Source organism: Momordica charantia (genome assembly GCF_013281855.1).
Source record: "Momordica charantia cultivar OHB3-1 chromosome 4 unlocalized genomic scaffold, Mcharantia_2.0 BLBB01000004.1, whole genome shotgun sequence".
Classification (NCBI taxonomy): Eukaryota; Viridiplantae; Streptophyta; class Magnoliopsida; order Cucurbitales; family Cucurbitaceae; genus Momordica; species Momordica charantia.
The window spans coordinates 2,625,039-2,645,064 of NW_028275162.1; the positions used below are offsets into that span (position 1 = coordinate 2,625,039).

Here is a 20,026-nt window from a genome sequence, read left to right on the forward strand (position 1 = left end):
ACAAGGTTCAAAAAGAAAAGAAAAAAAATCAAGTTACACGCAAGAAAAAAAAAAAAAAAAGACCACCTAGTTCTAACTTCTATATTTACATTTTTTTTTGTTAATTTAAATATAATTGTTTAAAATATTTAGTCTGGACTAAAAAGTTGGAAATTTGAATATCTGTCCACATGTTATTATATTAAAAAATATATATGTGAATTAATGTAAAAATTTATATGCGAAGTGAAAATTTGAACTTGGACCATTTTATGGGAAATAAATGTCTTTAACCTATCCAAGTTAAAAAAAGAATAAATCAAACTTGGAAAAAGACTTCGTCGATAGAGTTGTGCCAAAAACGACGTCGTAGCAAAAGAGGTGGAATCGTCGTCACAGATCGCTGCGCGCGTTCTCCAGAGTTCATACCAAAATCCCCTCCCTCTACCTTCCAAATCTTCATTTCTTTACGAAGCGATTCGATTCCTAAGCTATGGCTCTCAATCTCCGCCAAAAGCAGACTGGTAAGCAATCCTCTCTCTCTCTTTTCTTTCTTCTTCTCGGCTTAAATCTCAGTCCAGTCCCCGGCGATTCAATCATCACACGGACCACGAAATTGACCTGAATTCCAACTAATTCGGTTTGATTTATTGATGTCGCAGAGAGTATTATCCGGATGTTGAATCTGAACCAGCCTGTTACCGCGGCGGGTACGGCGAACGAAGAGGTTTACAAGATGTTGATCTACGACAGGTTCTGCCAAAACATCCTTTCTCCTTTGATTCATGTTAAGGACCTGAGAAAACATGGCGTTACTCTTTACTTCCTTGTTGATAAGGACCGTAAGCCTGTGCACGACGTTCCTGCTGTCTACTTCCTTCAAGCAACTGCCAACAATGTCCACCGGATCGTTGCTGATGCTTCCCGTTCTCTGTACGATAACTTCTACCTCAACTTCGCGTCCTCCGTCCCTCGGCCGCTGCTCGAGGAGCTCGCATCTGGGACGTTGAAATCAGAGTCGATTCAACGAATTGCAAAGGTGCATGATCAGTATTTGGAATTTGTGACTCTTGAAGATAATTTGTTTTCGTTGGCTCAGAAGTCTAGCTATGTCCAGTTGAATGATCCCTCGGCTGGGGATCGTGAGATTGAAGAAATTGTAGAGAAGATAGTTGGTGGGCTGTTCTGTGTCTTGGCTACACTTGGAGTGGTGCCGATCATTAGATGCCCACGAGGTGGGCCTGCTGAGATGGTTGCCATGGCATTGGATCAAAGGTTAAGGGATCACTTGTTATCTAAGAACAATTTGTTCGCTGAAGGAGGGGGGTTTATGAGCTCCTTTCAGCGCCCAGTTCTGTGTATATTTGATCGAAATTTCGAGTTGTCTGTTGGAATTCAACATGATTTTAGATATCGACCTTTGGTGCATGACATTCTTGGGCTCAAACTGAATAGGTTGAGTGTTCAAGGTGAGAAGGGTGGAATGAAGTCTTATGAGTTGGATAGGTCAGATCCGTTTTGGTTGGCAAATGGGTCTTTGGAATTCCCGGAAGTTGCAGTCGAGATTGAGACACAATTGAATAAATACAAGAAGGATGTTGATGAGGTCAATAGGAAGACTGGTGGAAGTTCTGAGGCTGAGTTTGATGGTACAGATATGATAGGGAACACTAAGCATTTGATGAAGGCAGTGAACTCATTGCCGGAGTTGACTGAGCGGAAGCAAATCATTGACAAGCACATGAATATTGCTACTGTGTTGCTAGGTGAGATCAAGGAGAGGTCTCTCGATTCATATGCGAAAAAGGAAAATGACATAATGTCTAGAGGGGGCATCCATCGGAATGAGCTCTTGGGTGTGCTTCGAGGTAAAGGCACCAAGATGGACAAGCTTCGGTTTGCCATCATGTACTTGATCTCTTCTGAAAATATTAATCAATCAGAAATTGGAGCAGTAGAAGAGTTACTCAAGGAGTTGGAAGTCGACACCAGTGCGTTTCAATACGTAAAGAAGATAAAATCATTGAACGCATCATTTGCATCAACAAATCCTGCTAGCAGAGGCAACATTGTCGATTGGGCTGAGAAGCTATATGGACAATCAATTGGTGCTGTGACTGCTGGTGTAAAGAATCTATTGTCTAGTGATAGGCAACTTGCACTAACAAGGACTGTGGAGGCTTTGATGGAGGGTAAACCAAACCCTGAAATCGATTCTTATCTTGTGCTTGATCCTCGTGCTCAAAGGTCGAGTACTGGAACAAGCAGTAGCCATTTAAAAGGGCCATTCAAGGAAGCGATCGTATTTATGATTGGTGGTGGTAATTATGTAGAGTATGCAAGTCTGCAGGAACTTTCCCTGCGTCAGCAGCCTGCCAAGCATGTTGTATATGGTACAACAGAAATTCTAACTGGAGAGGAGTTTGTAGAGCAGCTTATGCTGTTGGGACAGAAGATGGAATTGGGAAGTGCTGCTGTAACTTCCTTCCCAAGTAATTAGTGCATATCCTGGTGTAAAGCCTCTTGGAGCTTTATTTTTTGATTGATGAAATATAAGTGGTAGAGTTCTAAGTCTCCCTGTCACATAGAGCACAATAGTTACTATTGATCTAGACTTGAACATCATAGATATTACATGATCCTAATTTGGTGACCTCTGAGCCTCTTTGGAATATTTGGGTAGGTTTTCGATCAATTCAGAGCGGAAATAGAGGATTTGATGAGCAAGATCTGTCTAACAGGACCAATTTTGCAGGCTGCAACTTGAAGGAATGAAGTTCTGGACACCTGAAGTCATCATTTTGGTATGTTTTTCACACACACACACATATATGTGAGGATTTACTTGCCTTTTAGTTCCATTTTGATTAACATCTGTACTTCACACATTATTTTATTAGGACAAGTGTATAATATAATATGCATTATATGGATGATTAAGTCCCACATCCATCTTGTTCACAATCTACTTTCTTAGTAAGGCATGCAAAAGAAGTACTCTCAACAGCAATTATGGAAGAGACTCACTCATTGATGACATAATATACAACACCAAAATTGAGAGCATGAGAAATTTGGATACCATAACTACAGCTCTACCAACTGGGAAATCACTGTGCAGTAACCACCATGGACCGCCTTTTGAAAGCAATCTACATAATGAAACAACGAAAGAAAGTTATAATGCCCTGCAGAGAATCGAAAAATTTAACAATAACTTAACTAAGTTCAGTCCTTAAGACTTCAAGATTATGTCTAATAGGTCATTAAATTCTTAACAAGTGTTTAATAGGTCCTGAACCCTTTAATTTTGGACCTATTAGGTACTTTTTAAATTCAAGACATGAAAATAAAGTGCGAGACTGTACCTGGCAAAACCAGCTGCAGTACGCAAGCCCATAAAGCCCATAAAGACTGGAAGGAGCATAGAGCATAATGGTTGAAGAGATTGCCCCTACATGTAATGAACAACAAGTAATGAATTCATCATGTCTCTTCTTCTCCCTTGGGGGAAAAGGATATCTTAGGAAACTGTTTACCATTGAGCAAGCTGCATATTGGAAGTCTGAAACACCATAATGCAAACCATCAAAGAGAAATCAAAGGTTGAGTGGCACTAACAAACTGTACAAGTTTCAATGGAAGGGTAGTTCACCGCCATGGAACAACAAAACTTGCCTTCACACCAGTAAGTAGGAGCTTGACTAATCTATCGATGTTGTGTTTGATAAGTAGGAGTCTCATAATTGCTGGGTATTTCTTCACCACAAAATTGTGTAACTTACCAGTACTCCAGTTCTAATGATTTCTAAAACGTGAGCATCGTTGGTGAACAAAGGGGCCAAAGAACGAAAAGATGCTCCAAGGATCGAGAATAATACGACACCCTGAGGAATCCTATCTGTATGGTATAGATAAATCCATATAAAACTCTATCAAACATCATATATAGTCCAAAGAACTTCTCATTGTTACTAATTAAAGTGTGAAAAGGAAAGTGTAGAAACTCAAATGCACACATAGAATGCTACCTTTTAAGGCAAAGACAGTAACTTTCTTTTCATTCTTGTAATCACCTTTTGATACATCACTTGCAATCATAACCTATCAATGTAGGTAATTTCAAGGTTGAAGAGAAAAACAGACAAAGCTTTGGTGAAATGCCATACTATTTCTTCATGAAAACATCATCAAGTTCTTAGACTTCACCATTTCAAAGAGATTTGACAATAAGAGTTATGAAGAAAATTGGGCTCTTGACAACCAATGCTTACATTAATTTATTTCTGTGTTCAGGTTTTAAATGCTTTGCCAAAGGTTATAATCTTGCATTCTGTTCTCAACACAAAACAATGCTTCCTTGGTTTGAATGCTGAATTAATTGTCCTATAAGATATAATTTTGGTTTAAATCTTATTCTTAGTGCATGAACTTTCATTTTGGTCCTTAATTTTACTTTTAACAAATGGATAACGTGATTTTAATTAATGTGTTAATGTAAATATATATCGATGCCACATAAGTTGGTTGAGACAAAAGACAAAAATTGGGGGAGAAATTATACGTATGACTAGAAGTAGCAAGAGCATCAATAAGAATAGATACTGCTAACCATACTTGCATACATATTTGGTGTGCAACCATAGCCACGACACTTTGATGAGCAACCATCGACGTCTCGACCGTCATCGTAGTTAGAAGATAGATGGAAAACCACCTAATAGTAGACCTCCAATCAATAAATTATGGGGTGGGGTGGGAGAACTTAATTAGTTAAACTAGGCCAGAGTAATCATCAACGTAATATATCGATGGGCAATGTCCATAAGTACTAACGCATTGGAAAGCTTGAGAAATCAATGTTAAACTGTAATTAAAAAGAATCTCTTCAAGAAGTTGTGTTAATTTTTACATTTTGATTAAAAAAATATTAAAAAAAAAAGAGTTGTAGTGTTGAAAACTAGTTGATTTCTTTCATTTCCGATACTCCAAACAAATAGATCCAGCAGCACCAATATTCTCACTTTAGAAATCCAAAGAGATTACAAATGTACTCTCCAATAACTGTCTATTGATTTGGATTATAATTAGACTTAATACAAATTTCTCTAAAATGATTGCTATTGATGTTGCTGATAGCAATCTTGTGTTTTGACATCATTTTTTCTACTTCTTTACTAAAATAGCATTAGCCCTCACTTTCACATAGTATGTTATTGTTTGTTTAAAAATAAATAAATAAATACTGCCCAATTACCATATTGCCTATCTCTAATGATCTAAATAACTTGGGCCCACTACTCTAACAGAATAAATACTTTTGGAGGCCTATCAGGTCACTGCATTGTAACAAACGGATTAATAAAGAGGATTATTCCTAGGAACATATTTCAAATCATATCAAACTTTTTTCTGAAAACAAGAAGTAAATGAAGGAAGGAGCGTCAAAACGAATATAGTTCAACGGTAATTGATATATATCTCAAACCAAGAAGTTGTGAGTTCGATCTCTCAATCCTATATGTTGTATAAAAAGCAGTGTTAAAAAATTACCAGATTTCATATATTCGCCAAATTGAAGTGCCCCGGACTTTAACAATAGTAGCACAACTCCTTTGTTCAAAAACTATACCGTTATAAAGGCTGTAGTAAACATGAACTCAACAACCCAAATAAATTTTGAAATGGTTATTTTGTTTCATCCCTGTAATTTCTAAAAGTAACTATTTTAATTTCTATTTACAAAAGTTTAACACAAGTCTACACATAGTAAAAATCTTTTGATATAAAATCATAGTTACATTTCAAAAATATATTAAGTGTAATGTTGTATTGAAATTGTAATAAAAAAAGAGATTAAAAATTAAATTAAGGGATCAAAATTGTCACATTTTAAAAATATAAGGATTAAAACGAATATATTGAAAATATAAATTAAAATGAACCAAAGTTGTACATATACCAAAACAAATATTTTAAAAGTACACCCAATAAACTAAACTAAAAGTATAACCAAAATAATATTTTAACCTCATTTTTAAATTTCAAAATTTCAATGATGAAAATAGCAATAAGTTAATTGGACTTTTATACATGAATTTTGTAACATTGATAGAAAGGGCAATGATATGCTGCTTTTATATTACTTTTAAGGTTCAAATGCAATTTTTATATATTTTGATTCCTATACTTTGAAGAAAACTTTCAACTTTTGTTCATTTTTATGATGTACTTACAAAACGTTTGTTTTGGTCCATACACTTCTAAAAAGAAACCATTTTGATTCGTTCATCTTTAATTTTATCTCATTTCTTTCAATCAATATTCTAGCCTGACATTTTACCCACAAAATTTCTAACTCTAAATTTGTATTAAAGAAAAGTTACGATGAAATTTTAAAATAAAGACCGAAATAGTCATTTTTGTTAAGAACAAAGATCAAAATGAACATTTTAAGAGTAGAACAAATTTAAACAAAAATTAAAAGTATTATTGTATTACGTGACCGCTACATTAAGTCGGTGGACAATCTAACTTGATGGCACTCCCAAGCTCTCTTAGCTATATATATTTTTTACCTCTTTTAGTAGATTTATCACAAGACCTTTATAACTCCAATTTTCTGAATCCAAACATGACCCAAAACCAGAATTCTCTTTCTAGAGCTCTTCTAAGGCTATGCATGTAATTTAGAGAGATAGAGCATTGCTGCCAGAACTTCATTAATGAAGTCACAAGCTTCTGCTTGTATTGTACCATGCGTCGAGAGAGCGAGAGTGGGGAATGGAGAGAATGCGAGGATGAGAGAGAAAGGGGGAGAACTGCCATGCAACGACTCGAGTCGAATAAGCTATTAGCGGTAGAGGTCACGTAAAGTGAGTAGATTTTCGATTTTATAAGTGGACATCTCCAACTCATCAGATTAAAACACCTTGCACATGGAAAGGTAAAATTGCTATGAAAATTACCAGTTAAAGAAGACCCATTCATCGAATGAAAAAATTGTGGGATAAAAAACAAAATGAGAAAATACGAGGCTGGAATGAGAGACCTTAAAAGAAAAGTCTTTTAAGAATTAGAAAATGATGACATTAAGAAGTTTGAAACCATTATAAGAAAGCTATGGGGATGTCCGAACCTTGGTATTTTGGAAATTACTATGCAGGAACCACCATGGACCATTTTTGGAAACCAATCTGCATAATCAAACAATAAAAAACCAAGTTATAAACGTCTTCAGAGAATCACTTGAAAACCAGGGCCACAATCTGATTTTCAGATCATCCCTTTCTAGTATTATTTTGATAGATGCAGTAACGTCGGCCCCGAGTTTATGAGAGAGAGATGATATACTTGCTTCATTTCATGCTCATAATGGGGTAATAAGGAGCCAAGTATTTTCCGTTTTAAAAAGCACACACCTAGTACTGTATTTTATCACGTATAAAAGAAGATATTTATATTTTTCTGTTGTGCGCCTCACTTTGGAGCCATTGTGTTCTTTAATGTGCCTCACATTCCTCGATGATTGTTAAAAAATTCACAAAAATGAAAATGAGTGAGAGACTGACTCTACCTGGCAAAACCAGCTGCAGTACGCAGGCCCATAAAGAGAGACAAGCCCCACCACAGGCCGCGAAGACCCCAAATGGAAGGAGCACATAGCAAAAAGGAAGAAGAGACGACCCCAACCGCCATCTGAATGTAATTAACAATATAATGAGAGGTCATACCTTTAGGAAAATATATGATATTTAATTTCAATGAAAAGTTCGTATCTTGTTAAAAGAAAAAATTTGATTATAGAAACTGTTTACCATTGAGCAAGCTGCATATGGGAAGTCTGAAACACCATAATGCAGACCATCAAAAACAAATGCCAGAGAATTCAAAGGTTGAGTGGCACTAACGAACTGTAGAAATTTCATGAAAGCATTGAATAAGAAGATTCACAATTCGTCACAGCGACACAAATTAGTAAAATCCACCACCACAGAATTGTATAACTTACCAGGACTCCAGTTCTAACAATTCCTAAAACGTCAGCGTCCTTGGTGAACAAGGTGGCAAGAGAACCAAAAGATGACCCAAGAATTGCAAATAATATGATTCCAGTGAGCAATCCTATCTGTACGGTACACATAAATTTATATAAAACTAATATTTGAGAAATATCATATCTAGCCCCAAGACTTCTCATTACTAAGTGAAAAGTGGAAAGTATAGAAACTCAAACGCACACATAAAATTGTACCTTTAAGGCTAAGCCAGTTACTTCCTTTGCAGTCTTGTAATCACCTTTTGATACAGAGCTTGCGATCATGGCCTATCAAGATAGATTATTTCAAGATCAGAGAAAACAAATAAAGCTAGGGTGAAATATCATACTGATTATTTAATGCGGAAACCTCAAATTTTTAGATCATTATTTGAAGAACATATGACAATATGAGCAATAAAGAAAATTGGGACTACAGTAACCAATGTTTATCCTGATTTATTTTTGTATTTAAGGATTGAAAGTTTCAGGAGGAAAAATCTAAGCTTGCCTTTCACTCTCACCTTGAAAGAACGCTCGCTTAGTTCTGTATGCTCTTAACAAATTCGACGGTTTTCTTATAAAATAATATTTTTTATTGATTGTTAGAATAAAAGATAACTGGTAAATAAGGGTATAAAAAGTGAAGGTCTAGGTGATACCAAGATCTAATCAAACTGTCTTCGTCCTAGTGCAACAATAGAAGTTAAAAGAGAACATTCTGTGTATTTTTTTTCCAATAACTGGGAGTCGGAGCTTTGTTCCCCTATACCCAGGGGCACCCACACCCGTCCCAAGACCCGGACCAGAGAGACATCAAGACTTTTTGGTATTAAACTCAGCGGAAGATTCGAACTTTAGACTATAACCAAGAGGCCCCAAGCCCTTGCCAGAGAATCTGTGTATTAAAAGTTGAAAAGAGCAAACAAAAGATATGTACCTGGCTAGAAGCAGCAAGTGCATCAGTAAGAAGAGATACTGCTAACCATACTTGCATGCATATTTGGTGTGCAGCCATAGCCACTGCACCTTGACGTGCAGCCATTGATGTGCCCAACGTCATAGTGGTTAAAACAGAAAGAGTCCTTCCAAGAAGAAAACCACCTAATAGCAGCCTCCAAATCATTATAGAATACAAAAAAGAGAAGGAAAAGATGGAAACTCCAAATGCAGCATGGATCCAATTGCGTAGGTTCCAGTTTTCTCTTGATTTTGAATAATGCGATATGTACTACTATTTTGGAATTGAAGGGATGTGAATAGTTCTAGAACAAATATACGGACAATTGGAATGATTCCTCCATGCATATAAGACAGAAAATTTCAAGGGTAAACATTCCAAAAACAAAAATAAATGGCTTTTAAGTTTATGGCTTCCAGCATTTGACTTAATACAAATTACTATAAAATGATTTCTATTGACGTTGCTGATGGCTATCTCATGTTTGATAGGATTTTTTCATTTCCTTCTCATAAGATTGCGTCAGACCTCTCTTCTTACAGGTGCTGTTATTAGTAAACATAGAGAAACCAAGGCCAGTGTTGACCATTGCATTGTGAATAAAGCATAATGAAAAGATTACTCCCGGGAACAGTCATAATACATTTTTTTACAAGATATGAAGTATAAGAAGATAAGAATTCTAAAATTACCAGATTTCATGTACACACCGAACTGCAATGCCCCAAACTTTGGCGGCAGTAGTAAAGCTCTTTTATTGAGAAACCATAACATCAAAAAGGCAATCGCATATCTAAAAGATAGATTTGATAAGTTTGGAGGCTATGATTGAAAATAGAGGAAGAAGTTCAATTAGAAGTGAACATACTGAGACACAACAGTGGAAATTGCTGCTCCAGTTGCGCCCAATTGAAAATGATAAATTAATATTGGAAAAAGACAGACAGCTAATAAATTGCCAATTCCTGTGAATGAAGAATACAAATTTAAGCAGGCAGATGAAATAAAAAAATGAAAAGAGGAATTGCTTAAAAATAAATTCCACCATTAATATAATTCTAGGATTCATGACTAGATGCGTGCCTAGACATAGAACAGGAGTTTTGGTATCCTTAAAACCCCGAAAAACTCCTTGAAGAGTCAAATAAAGAACAACAGCAGGAGCACCAAGGGCTCTAAGTGAAAGAAATTGTTGGGCTGGAATGCGCAAGGACGACTCCTGTTAACAAAATAATCAACATATTCAAAAGATCATAAAGATAAAAGATTATTAAGAGCAAATAAATAAATCTCTGTTCCTGATAAATTTACATTCTGTGATAAGACACTCAAACAATATGTCAATAATACAAGTGAAGGAGCATGTAAATCTATACAGCTCATAAAGCATCGCATAAGCTGGCTTGCAATTTTTACTTACTGGAGAAATGCCCATGATATTAAGAAATATTCCAGATCCAAAATACAACGCCAAAGCCTCACAAAGTCCAATTCCAACTGCCAACAATAGGGCTGTAGATACTGAAGATAATTGCTTTCTCTCAGATGACCGAGCAACAAGTTTACAATCAGGACAGCCTTCTAAGGAATCTACTTAGAATGAAAAAGTAGTTTTATGTCAGATGTCAACATAAAAGATTGCAAGCAAAAAACCTTCAACTATAGCTCCAGGACAAAACTTTGTACACGTGAAATACCAAAAGAACCTGACGGAGGATCTTCAATGGCAAGCTTTGCAATATCCTCAGCAACAAAAGAAGTAGCTACGCTCAGTAGAGGTATATTAAAAACCTTTGATATGTAGTTAAATATGTTTATAGAAACACCAGCTGAAGCCAACTCCAAGGCACCTGCACAAATGTTGAAAATGGACAAGTATGAAAACACTAGAAAATACTGCAATGCAGAAAGTAGCATTTATCGCATCACATCAGCTGGTGGAGGAAGCACAGAAGTTAGATTAATGCAACTTAACCCAATAAATAGGACCTTTCCCATTTGGTTATATAAGGATGTTTCCATCCAAGAATTTCCATCAACCTCGTAACCTAACAGCTTAATTGATCAATTAAGTAAACAGATATCAATCAATGTGTGAAAGAATAAATTAGAAATTCCTCGAGCGCACACACACGACCATGAATGAAGGTTTTGAATACAAATTAATCAAATAATGAAGAATTTCTTCTGAGAATAATTTTAAAAAAACTTACTTAGCCACTTCAAACTTCTTAGTTTGTCCATTCAAATGAAAGTCTCCAAAGTCTAAGCTCGCAAGCAACAGAATTATTCTTGGAATAATCAGACCAAGCAAGCAAAATAAATAGAATAACATAAGCAGACTAACTTGAGCACAATTTTATGCGACATATATCTCTATTGAATAGGACGTAAAACAGTGAAAAATAGAAATATGGAAACTAAAAATAAAGAGTATAGGAACGTTTGAAGATACATGCCTAATCTTCCAACATAAGCAGTTTCCATAAGCTGTGCAAACGGTTCAATAGCTTGTCCAGCAATTGCAGGTGCGCATAGAACTAGAAGCTCACGCTTAACGTCCACAGGCTGTTGGTGATGGTGGGGAAGTTCTTTCCAATGGCTGCATGGAAGCAAGGAAAATCGGCCAGTTCATACAGGCTATCTTATTTCATATGATACTTTCTAAAGTAATGAGGCGAAAAAAAAATCAATCAATCAATCTATCACAATTCAGCTGACAAGGAGGCAGTCTAGAATTCTTACGCTGCGCCATTCCGATCCCTTGAATTCGCATCATCTTCTTCTAGACACAAACTTTCCTTCACTTCCGAGGAATCCACCCCACAATCTGAGCTCAACTGATTCCTAGCCACAATAAAACGGACATTTCTGCGGTGTACAACAGGTGGAATGAACAGGCCATTGCGTCTACAACTTGTGGACAAACGGCAATCTCCAGTTCCATTTCGATTACACAAAACCTTGCAATTGCGATTAAGTTGGGACGTAACACGAACTTCTCCATGCTTTAATGTCAAAAACGACGACCGCGTTTTATCACCAATTGTTTTACATTTCCCTACAATTCGAGCCAAACCACTAGAAACTGTCCCGTCACCGACTTGACAAGCCATTTCCAATTGAAGCTCTGCAAATTCGGTCGTAAACGTCAAAGAGATAAACCTCAAAAGTAAGCAATAAATAAACGTTGCAATGATCATCCCATTTTCATAATCCACCCCAACGACACATAGAATTCAAAGCGTATAAGAAGAAACAGACCACGAACTGCAAAAACATAAATGAAGAAGAAAGAAAAACCCACCGCAAGAAAGCAGGATTGACGAACGTTACAAGAAGCCGAAGTTTAGAAGAACTGGCAGAGGCCGGATATCTGGAAAACCAAGAGATGAAAGAAATGGAGTGGAGTGTAGAAATACTTGCCTCGTTGGAAGTCCGGATCAGGTTAGGGTTTCAGGAGGATAATTCCATGGAAGATGATGAAACGAACGCCGATTTTCAATCCGGGGTGGAAGCGCGAAGGCACAGAGAGAAGAAAAATGGAGTCAAAGTTGAAGATGAAGTGAGAGGATTAAGGAAAGAAAGCTATGAATTGAATTCTGTTTTTAAAGTTAAAAATAATAATAATAAAATAAATACATTGCACCCAACGGAGGTATCGATAGAACCAGGGGAAATTCGCCACTTTAAATTAACATTACTGAAAATTTTTGGATATTTTAATCGGTAAGAAATGACCTATTTTTAACGGTTAAAAAAATACAAGAAACTTACGATATACTTTATATTCCAATAAAAAACTTACCATCACTTAAACTTATATATTTAGTATTGAGTATTGGTACATCAATTATATCTATATTTGGTATATTAATTATATAATTTATGTACCGAATATCAAATATACCAGTGATAGACTTTCCTGTTAAGTATATTATTAAGAAATCTATTATGTTATTTAAACCAAAATCTTCGATCTAAATTATAGAAGATATGATTAGTGTGATTGATATACTTTATATTAGGTGTGTCTATTATATTATTAATATACATGATATAAAATATGTCAATAATGATGGTAAAATTAAATCAAAGCGAGCATAGCTCAACGATAATTGGCATATACCTACAATCATGAGAATGAGAGTTCGATCTCTCACTCTCACATGTTGTACTAAAAAAAAGATGCTAAAACTAGAATGACAAAGAAACGAAAATTTTGATTTTAAAAATTTTGTTATATTTGCAAAACCAAAAGATTGTTACTACATTTGCAAAGATATGACAAATATTTTGCTATCCATTAAAAATATCCTTTAAAATATATGTTTTTATCCTTTTTTTTTTTACTCAAATATCTGTTTTTATCCTAAATGTTAGTACAACAACTATTTTAGTATTACGAACTTTCAAATAATTAACCACTTTGGTCTTTGCTGATATGCTCACCCAATATTCACCTACATCAACCTACACTAATAGTAATATTTATACATATTAACCTGTTAAGCCACCTATCTATTTGTCAATGCAGAAATTAAAAAACTAAAAATTGTATTTTCAAAAAAAAAATTGTAATTTTTTAACATGGAAGGATCAAAATAAAAATTTTAGAAGTCCTATAGTCGAAATGAGCCTAAAAGTTCTTTATTTATTTTTTTAATCAACAATTGTAGGATGAGTATCAGAACGGTTGAGTTATGCTTGCTTTAGCAGTATCTTTTCCATTTTAAATGCATTAGGATTGGAAAAATGGGCCTAAAAGTTTAATAATAAAATATATATATATATTGTGTAATATTATCACAAACTGTGGATATTCGAAGTTCAAACATACCATGAAACGACTTTTGATTTTATCTAAAACGTCTCGTATTAATTGGGATGTTAATATTTTCTAATATACCATGGATCTTTTAACCTTCGTTAATTTAAACATAACTTAATTGATTAAGACATATTTCTTCAATTAAAAGATTTGAGGTTCGAATCTCAAAGAAAAAAAATCCCTATCTTCTATGACTAATGTAGAACTATGTCGGACAATGTCATTAATAACCCATTAATAACCCATATATTATGTTTCCAAAAAAAAAACATGTATTAGACAATGTGAATAAAAAATAATATTCAAATTGTAAGAATTTAAAACCTAGTAGTGATCACACCTGCATAACTCTACAAAATATATCTTTATTTTGTTTCATTACATCATCTACGTCTTATATTTATTTAAATATAACATTCTTAAATCAAATTTACTCTATACCAGAAAAAGTAATCAATGTCCAATGTTAGCATAACTCAAAATTAAAGTTCTTCTAAATGATTGCAGGTTCGAATTCTATAATATATATGTATATATATTTTTCTTTTTCTGCATTGAAAAATTGAAAAATTAACCTATCAAGATCAAACAAAACTTTATAATTAAAACAGTGTTTCATTTTGTAAAAATAGAAAAGAATAAAACAGAGCTAAGGAAAAAGCCTCATTCTTATTCCTGCAACAATCTGATCCCACGACACAATACGCTCATCAACTAACTTCAACTGTTCAAGACATTACAGATGAAAATCAAATTCACAGCCACGCTAACCTTCTTTTCTAGTCCAGTTCACCCATTCCCACATTTTCCCGGCGTGACGAGATTTATTTCGACTTCAAGACATGGTTAATCAATGCTAATAAAGAAAGAAAAAACTAAAAGATAGCCATTTCGTGATAAATAGAGAACATTGAGAACCTACGTACATTGTGATTATATCTCTATAATGACATGGGAGAAGAAAATTATACTTGTTTATGAATGAGGAGAAGACCATAAGCCAGTAGATGAATACAGGCGACAAGGTAGGACAAACTCTGCGAAACCGTCCTTGAAGCACTGTTTGGATTATCTGCTTATACAGGAACAAGAAATAGAGAACAGTCAAATTCCAGATAAAAAGTGATTAATAACAAATCATTTTCATGCCCGACCCAGAACTTAGGCCAAAAAGCACCTTCCTAATGATCTCTCACAAAATAACTTTTGACTTTTTCAAAACAAAAAGTGAGCTCAAACCAACATTATTCTGAATTAGCTATCAATTTAGCAGTTATAAAGATGTGTTTGGAAGTGATGTTTGGTTTTATACATTTAAAAAATGTTTTTAAAGTGCTTCTCGACCAAGCACTCAAGCCAAAAGTATTCTTCAAGTGCTTTCTCACATAAGACTATTATAAGGTGTACTTTTGAAAAAGTGAAAAGCAAAGCAGCAGTAGGGTGCTCTTTTAGATGTATTTTTATATGTTACTCCCAAACATGATGATTTTGAGTGGGAAGTTTGAGAAGTGCTGTGACTTCATAAAAGTACTTTTGACATAGGAAAAAGCACTCCCAAAACATCATTCAAACCAAATTACTTCAGTAGAGTCAAGTTTGCAGCTCACCATCAGGAGAAGGTCCAGGGCAAGTGTTGAGAGTGGAAATATTTGTGAAGATGGTTTGGCTAGAGAAACCAGCATAGGCACATGTATTGGTGTTGCAACCAGAGGATGTTGAGTTACCAAGGACCAAACTGCCACCTTCACATTCCATGGCTGGGCATGATGACCAATTAGATAACTTCTGTGAGGGTGCCTTCAGCTGTGATGGCTTACATTCAAGACTGACCATGAAAGCAAAAGAATTAAGCTCACCAGCTCTAGCTACCTTCAATTATTTAGAAGTTAAAACAAACAAGTTCTCAGTAAAAAAATTATTCACTATGACACTTACGTCCAGCTTTTCACAGCATCGCACTTGCACATCACGCAGTTGTTTGCAGTGTAATCGTACGTGTCGTTCGAGAGGAGGAACGGGAAGTCTAAAGAGTCTTCCCTGATCACAGATGAACAAGCTGCAGATAGAACTCAGAATAGTTAACTTCATAGGCCAAACAAATAGTAGTAATCGCATTTGTTGAACGTATAAAAAATCTTCAGTGACAATGATGGTAGCGATGAAAATTATATCTTCAGTGTACGGCTAGTCGACTCATAAACCTTTTCCTATCTCCATCAATAAATGAATGACATAATATTTTATCATATTGACAAGGATTGTACAGTCCAGCATCGGATTGACAAGGTGAAAGGATCATCATGATTCATGCCCAGTAAAAGGTTAACTTGATAGTAAAATTTGACATCTTAAAGAAGACAATCTAGAGAGAACTGTGGATGTTTAGAGAAAAGGTCACACAGACAACAGACCATTTCATCGACAATAAATAAGGTGGAAAAGAAAACTAGCCTCTTGGAAAATATTTATCATTTATCTTTTATATACTGATGGGTTGTTTGGAAACTGTGTTCTAAACAGTTTTTTGGTTTTATAACAAAAATTCTGTAATAATATGTTCAAACAACTGTTTCCTAAAGATTGTTATTTCTTATTTTCTGTGTGTATTCTCGCAAATGGTCTGTTTTTAATGATGTCTGATTTGGATGGATAAGATCATAATGCTATTTCTTATTCTCTCTCACTTCCACCTTAGCTTTCATTTTTTTGGTTGACTTTGTCCATTTTCTCTCTCTTCACTAACAAAATACCAAAACTACCCTTCACCCACCTTCTATGGAGAATTTGGTCCCCAACAAGAGCCAACCATGTCTGTTAATAGGGTGTAAACTGTGAAGACATCAGCAATATAGCAATGATGAGGAAGGCATTCTCTCTCACTTACAATTTTTTTTTAAATGTCAAAACCTGCAACTCAGTGTGACATCAAACTATCTGCTAGTTAATATAAAACTACTGAACTATGTACTGTCTCAGACAACATTAAATTAGTACTCAACAAAGTCAAGAACAGTCATTGTCCCAAATTCAACAAGAGAACAATGAAATCCTTAATATCAGGATAAAACCACACAACCTTCGATCTTTGAGGAATCTACATATAAATAAAATACAAGTGTCCTGAGGTTGACGTTGACCAGATAGACATACTTGGCAAAATAACTCAACAGGATGGAGATTCCAACTTTCCACCTTCAATTACTAATGACTTAATTGTTGAATTATGCACAAAGCTTCTTTTAGCCTGCTAAATTACCAAAACTCCATCATCTCTTTCCTCGGTAATACCAAAATTAATTCATCACAACTCGTCAATTTCTGTTGGAGGAGGAAGGGAGAAATATGCAGATGAGTTGGAGCAAAATTATACCTTCTAACTACACAATTCTTTTTTTTTTGTTAAGTTCTAACTATATCAATTGTTTTTACATGTAAAAAAAATCTCAAAAATAATAATGGTAAATAAGAGAAAAACAATTTAAATATTCTCAATCTTTATATATATATATAAAGACAAACAAAGAACAATTACCCTGTAAAAGAAGTTATTTTGGTATGTAATTATAAACACCTTTTTCCTTTACAACAAAATAAACAACGATCAAGGGCTCTTAATTGGTTTAAGTATTATAATCTCAACCAGAAGGTCGGATATTGGAATCTCTACCCCACTTGTTGCTTAAGTAAAAAGACTGCAAAGAAAACTACCTTTCCTTTCCATATGTACCTATTTATTTTTAGAACGTAATATAATTCCCCCCTCCCATATTATATGTTTCCTGAACACTTTGTTATTAACAAATTATATTAAATAGTTCTAAAAAAAAGTTATATTAAATATTTTCTAAAAAAAGACAAATTATATTAAATAGGGTTTTGATTTTTTTTTTCCTATTTTTTGAAGTTTTTGATTCAATAAAACCAAAAGGTTCCAATATTAATTTATTATTTTGACATTAATAGTTTTGTTTTTTTAAAATTGCTAGCCTAGGATTCCAAAATGCTTTTACATATACCTATTTATTTTGACATTAATAGTAAGTTTTTTTTTTCTTTTTTTTAGGAAGCATAAGACAACAAGCAAAATGCAAAATGCAAAAAGCAAAAAGCAAAAAGCAAAAAGACTTTTCTTTCTCTCTTTTCTTCAGTCTTCAGATAAAAAAAATCCTTCACTCAAGAAGTCCCCAGCAAGAAAAACGCAATTGACTTTTCTTCTCTCACAGTCATATATTCAGAATTTAATTAGGACTGTAAAACTGAGCTAATTTAACCCTAAATTTCATCCAAATTTGTTAAATTAAATCAATCATCAATTTCAGTTTCCACCATAGCTTCTGGTTCAAAAGCGAAGCGAAATTCAGAAGAAGAAAACGGAAGGAAGAAGAGGAAGAGGAAAAAACCTTGAAGGGGAATATCGAGAACTTGAAAAGCTTGAAGGTCTTTCGCGTCCGCAATTCCGTTCAGGTTCAAAATTGTTTGCTCCGATACGTTATACCTTCCGGCAATGGCAGATACCGAGCTCTGTGGTTGAACCAAATGTCCGTAATGGACGACTGTGTTCCCATCTACTTCATCGCAGCTACACGGCAGGGGGATCCACAGCTCTTGCCCTACCGTAATTTTACTCGGATCCGGAATTCCATTGGCGTCCGCGATTTGATGGAAAGTGACCAGTCTCGAGAAAGTGATTTCCGCGATTTTGTCGAGCGAATCGCCGCTCCGGACTTTGTAAATTGGATGCTTATCCGAGAGACCGGTGCCGTTGCCGCATTTACAGCGAAACGGAATCTTGATCTTCTGAGACGCCGGTAGGGGCGAGCTCGGCGAGGTATCGTTAGGAAGGTTGTTGGCGCCGAGGAAGGAGAGGAGGTGCTTGACTTCGAAGAGACTCTGCACGGCGGCGATGGTGGTGGCGTTTGGCGGCGTGTAGTCGATCAGAGAGCGGCATTTCAAGGCCGAGCTGCAGTTGAACCGCGGCGGCGGCTGGGCTGTTGATACGGCAGCGATGGCAGACAAAACGAGCAGCCTGAAAAGCATGGTCCGAGTTCCATAAGGTACCATTACTCCCGTCTCCTCGCAGTTGCAAGGTTCTGAATCAGTATAAATGGCGGACGGAGGGTGGGGAAAACGCGGTTTTCAAATGGGAAAGAGAAGGAAAAAGTCGAAGAAGCGGAATTAAGCTAGGGAAAGGACGTGGACCATAGAGTGGGAAATTTAAAGGTATGAAGAGAGAGAACTGGAAGCCGCCATGGAAGAGAATGAAGGAAGCTTTATTAATGTGGAGAAATTTCTCAGAAATTGGATTAAGCTGAAGCTGAAAATTCTTCTTTTCTGCAAATAATTCATCATATTATTATTATTATCATTTTAAGAAAAAAGAAAAACTCCGCATGCATCTATAAATAGTTTTATATTGTTTTTATAAAATCATTTTTTAGTTAACAAATATTAATAAATTCAAATAAACCTTTCTGAATTTCATCTCCATAATTTAGACTTAATCTATAATTATAGAGTAGAAATCAAATTATTAATTTTTTAAACATTAATAAATATCTTTCCTAGTCTACATTAAAAAAATTCAATTTGATCTCTATAGTTTGAGATTAACATAAATTTGACATTTATAATTTTGCGAGTCCTCATAAAATATTTTTAAATGGGTCAATCCCAAACTTAGATTAGTCAGCAAATTCAATATTAGTAATTGCTAGAATGATGTATTAGATTTGACTAAATTGAATTAAAAGTTTAAACCAAATTGAAATTTAGAAGAATTTACACTAATATTGTGATGGAACTTAGTAGTGGGAAACATTACTAAATATATATTTCAAAGTTCAAAAACTAAAAATAGAATTAGTATGAAACATCAAAATTGAATTTAAAATCATTTCAAGTTCAAAGAAGGATAAAGTTGTAAACTAAACAAATTATCTTTTTTTTTTTCCTTATGAAGTCAATAGTCATCAAGCTATAAATTGATGTGCAACTATGCAAGAAATTCCTCCCTCATAAATTTATAAGTAAAGTCAACAATATACAGTTTTTGAAATTTAAATAACATACAGAAATAATTGAAAACCAATATTTGCAAAATTTTCCATGAAATCTTGTAGGGATCATACAAACACGTATACGTACGTATCCAACAAAAGAGATGGGAACAACACACAAAATGTCCCCATCCGCCACGACGAGCCTAATTGAAGATTTC

General features: G+C 34.9%; 3 protein-coding genes across 17 annotated transcripts; 1 reads left to right on the plus strand and 2 right to left on the minus strand.

Moving 5' to 3' along the window:
* Window positions 1-301: 301 nt before the first annotated feature.
* LOC111007862 (SEC1 family transport protein SLY1) lies at window positions 302-4,416 on the plus strand. Of its 7 annotated transcripts, none has more exons than XR_015790217.1 (4): window positions 302-503; window positions 642-2,538; window positions 2,735-2,783; window positions 4,276-4,416. XR_015790217.1 is itself a non-coding variant. In XM_022280390.2 (2 exons), the coding sequence occupies exons 1-2, from the start codon at window positions 473-475 to the stop codon at window positions 2,477-2,479; spliced, it is 1,869 nt and encodes a 622-aa protein (XP_022136082.2). In that variant the 5' UTR covers window positions 304-472; the 3' UTR covers window positions 2,480-2,925. The 7 variants fall into 7 exon arrangements, 1 of the variants encoding a protein (XP_022136082.2); XR_015790215.1 differs by having other exon boundaries at window positions 304-503; window positions 642-2,658; XR_015790213.1 differs by lacking the exon at window positions 4,276-4,416 and having other exon boundaries at window positions 2,663-2,925.
* Window positions 2,986-12,789, minus strand: LOC111007817 (MATE efflux family protein). Of its 9 annotated transcripts, none has more exons than XR_015790210.1 (19): window positions 12,286-12,789; window positions 11,724-12,108; window positions 11,438-11,580; window positions 10,685-10,828; window positions 10,399-10,568; window positions 10,062-10,197; window positions 9,847-9,943; window positions 9,671-9,771; window positions 8,958-9,121; window positions 8,234-8,305; window positions 7,991-8,107; window positions 7,797-7,892; window positions 7,556-7,677; window positions 7,118-7,175; window positions 4,597-4,696; window positions 3,765-3,880; window positions 3,519-3,688; window positions 3,348-3,433; window positions 2,986-3,131 (listed from the first exon to the last, which is right to left on the minus strand). XR_015790210.1 is itself a non-coding variant. In XM_088122485.1 (15 exons), exons 2-15 carry the CDS (start codon window positions 12,092-12,094, stop codon window positions 3,788-3,790), a joined length of 1,893 nt encoding a protein of 630 aa, XP_087978611.1. In that variant the 5' UTR covers window positions 12,095-12,108; window positions 12,286-12,781; the 3' UTR covers window positions 3,569-3,787. The 9 variants fall into 9 exon arrangements, 4 of the variants coding, with proteins under 4 accessions (XP_087978611.1, XP_022136016.1, XP_022136015.1 ...); XR_015790209.1 differs by having other exon boundaries at window positions 10,676-10,828; window positions 12,405-12,788; XR_015790208.1 differs by having other exon boundaries at window positions 10,676-10,828; window positions 12,286-12,788.
* Window positions 12,790-14,459: 1,670 nt separating this feature from the next.
* On the minus strand, window positions 14,460-19,122 carry LYM2 (lysm domain GPI-anchored protein 2 precursor). The gene is made up of 4 exons (XM_022280600.2): window positions 18,210-19,122; window positions 15,745-15,865; window positions 15,417-15,634; window positions 14,460-14,881 (listed from the first exon to the last, which is right to left on the minus strand). Exons 1-4 carry the CDS (start codon window positions 18,868-18,870, stop codon window positions 14,775-14,777), a joined length of 1,107 nt encoding a protein of 368 aa, XP_022136292.1. The 5' UTR covers window positions 18,871-19,122; the 3' UTR covers window positions 14,460-14,774.
* Between the last annotated feature and the right edge of the window lie 904 nt (window positions 19,123-20,026).

What these genes read in the sequence shown, in the direction of transcription:
- LOC111007862 (XM_022280390.2), top strand. Translation starts at nt 473, where the DNA reads ATGGCTCTCAATCTCCGCCAAAAGCAGACTG. An exon ending in TCTCCGCCAAAAGCAGACTG is followed by an intron (nt 504 to 641) that starts GTAAGCAATCCT and finishes TTGATGTCGCAG; the next exon opens with AGAGTATTATCCGGATGTTG.
- LOC111007817 (XM_088122485.1), bottom strand. Translation starts at nt 12,094, where the DNA reads ATGGCTTGTCAAGTCGGTGACGGGACAGTTTCTAGTGGTTTGGCTCGA. An exon ending in CGGTGTGTACATGAAATCTG is followed by an intron (nt 9,122 to 9,670) that starts GTAATTTTAGAA and finishes GGCTGCTATTAG; the next exon opens with GTGGTTTTCTTCTTGGAAGG. An exon ending in TAACTGGCTTAGCCTTAAAG is followed by an intron (nt 8,108 to 8,233) that starts GTACAATTTTAT and finishes TGTACCGTACAG; the next exon opens with ATAGGATTGCTCACTGGAAT.
- LYM2 (XM_022280600.2), bottom strand. Translation starts at nt 18,870, where the DNA reads ATGGTACCTTATGGAACTCGGACCATGCTTTTCAGGCTGCTCGTTTTG. An exon ending in TCTCGATATTCCCCTTCAAG is followed by an intron (nt 15,866 to 18,209) that starts GTTTTTTCCTCT and finishes TTCTATCTGCAG; the next exon opens with CTTGTTCATCTGTGATCAGG. An exon ending in CCCTGGACCTTCTCCTGATG is followed by an intron (nt 14,882 to 15,416) that starts GTGAGCTGCAAA and finishes CTGTATAAGCAG; the next exon opens with ATAATCCAAACAGTGCTTCA.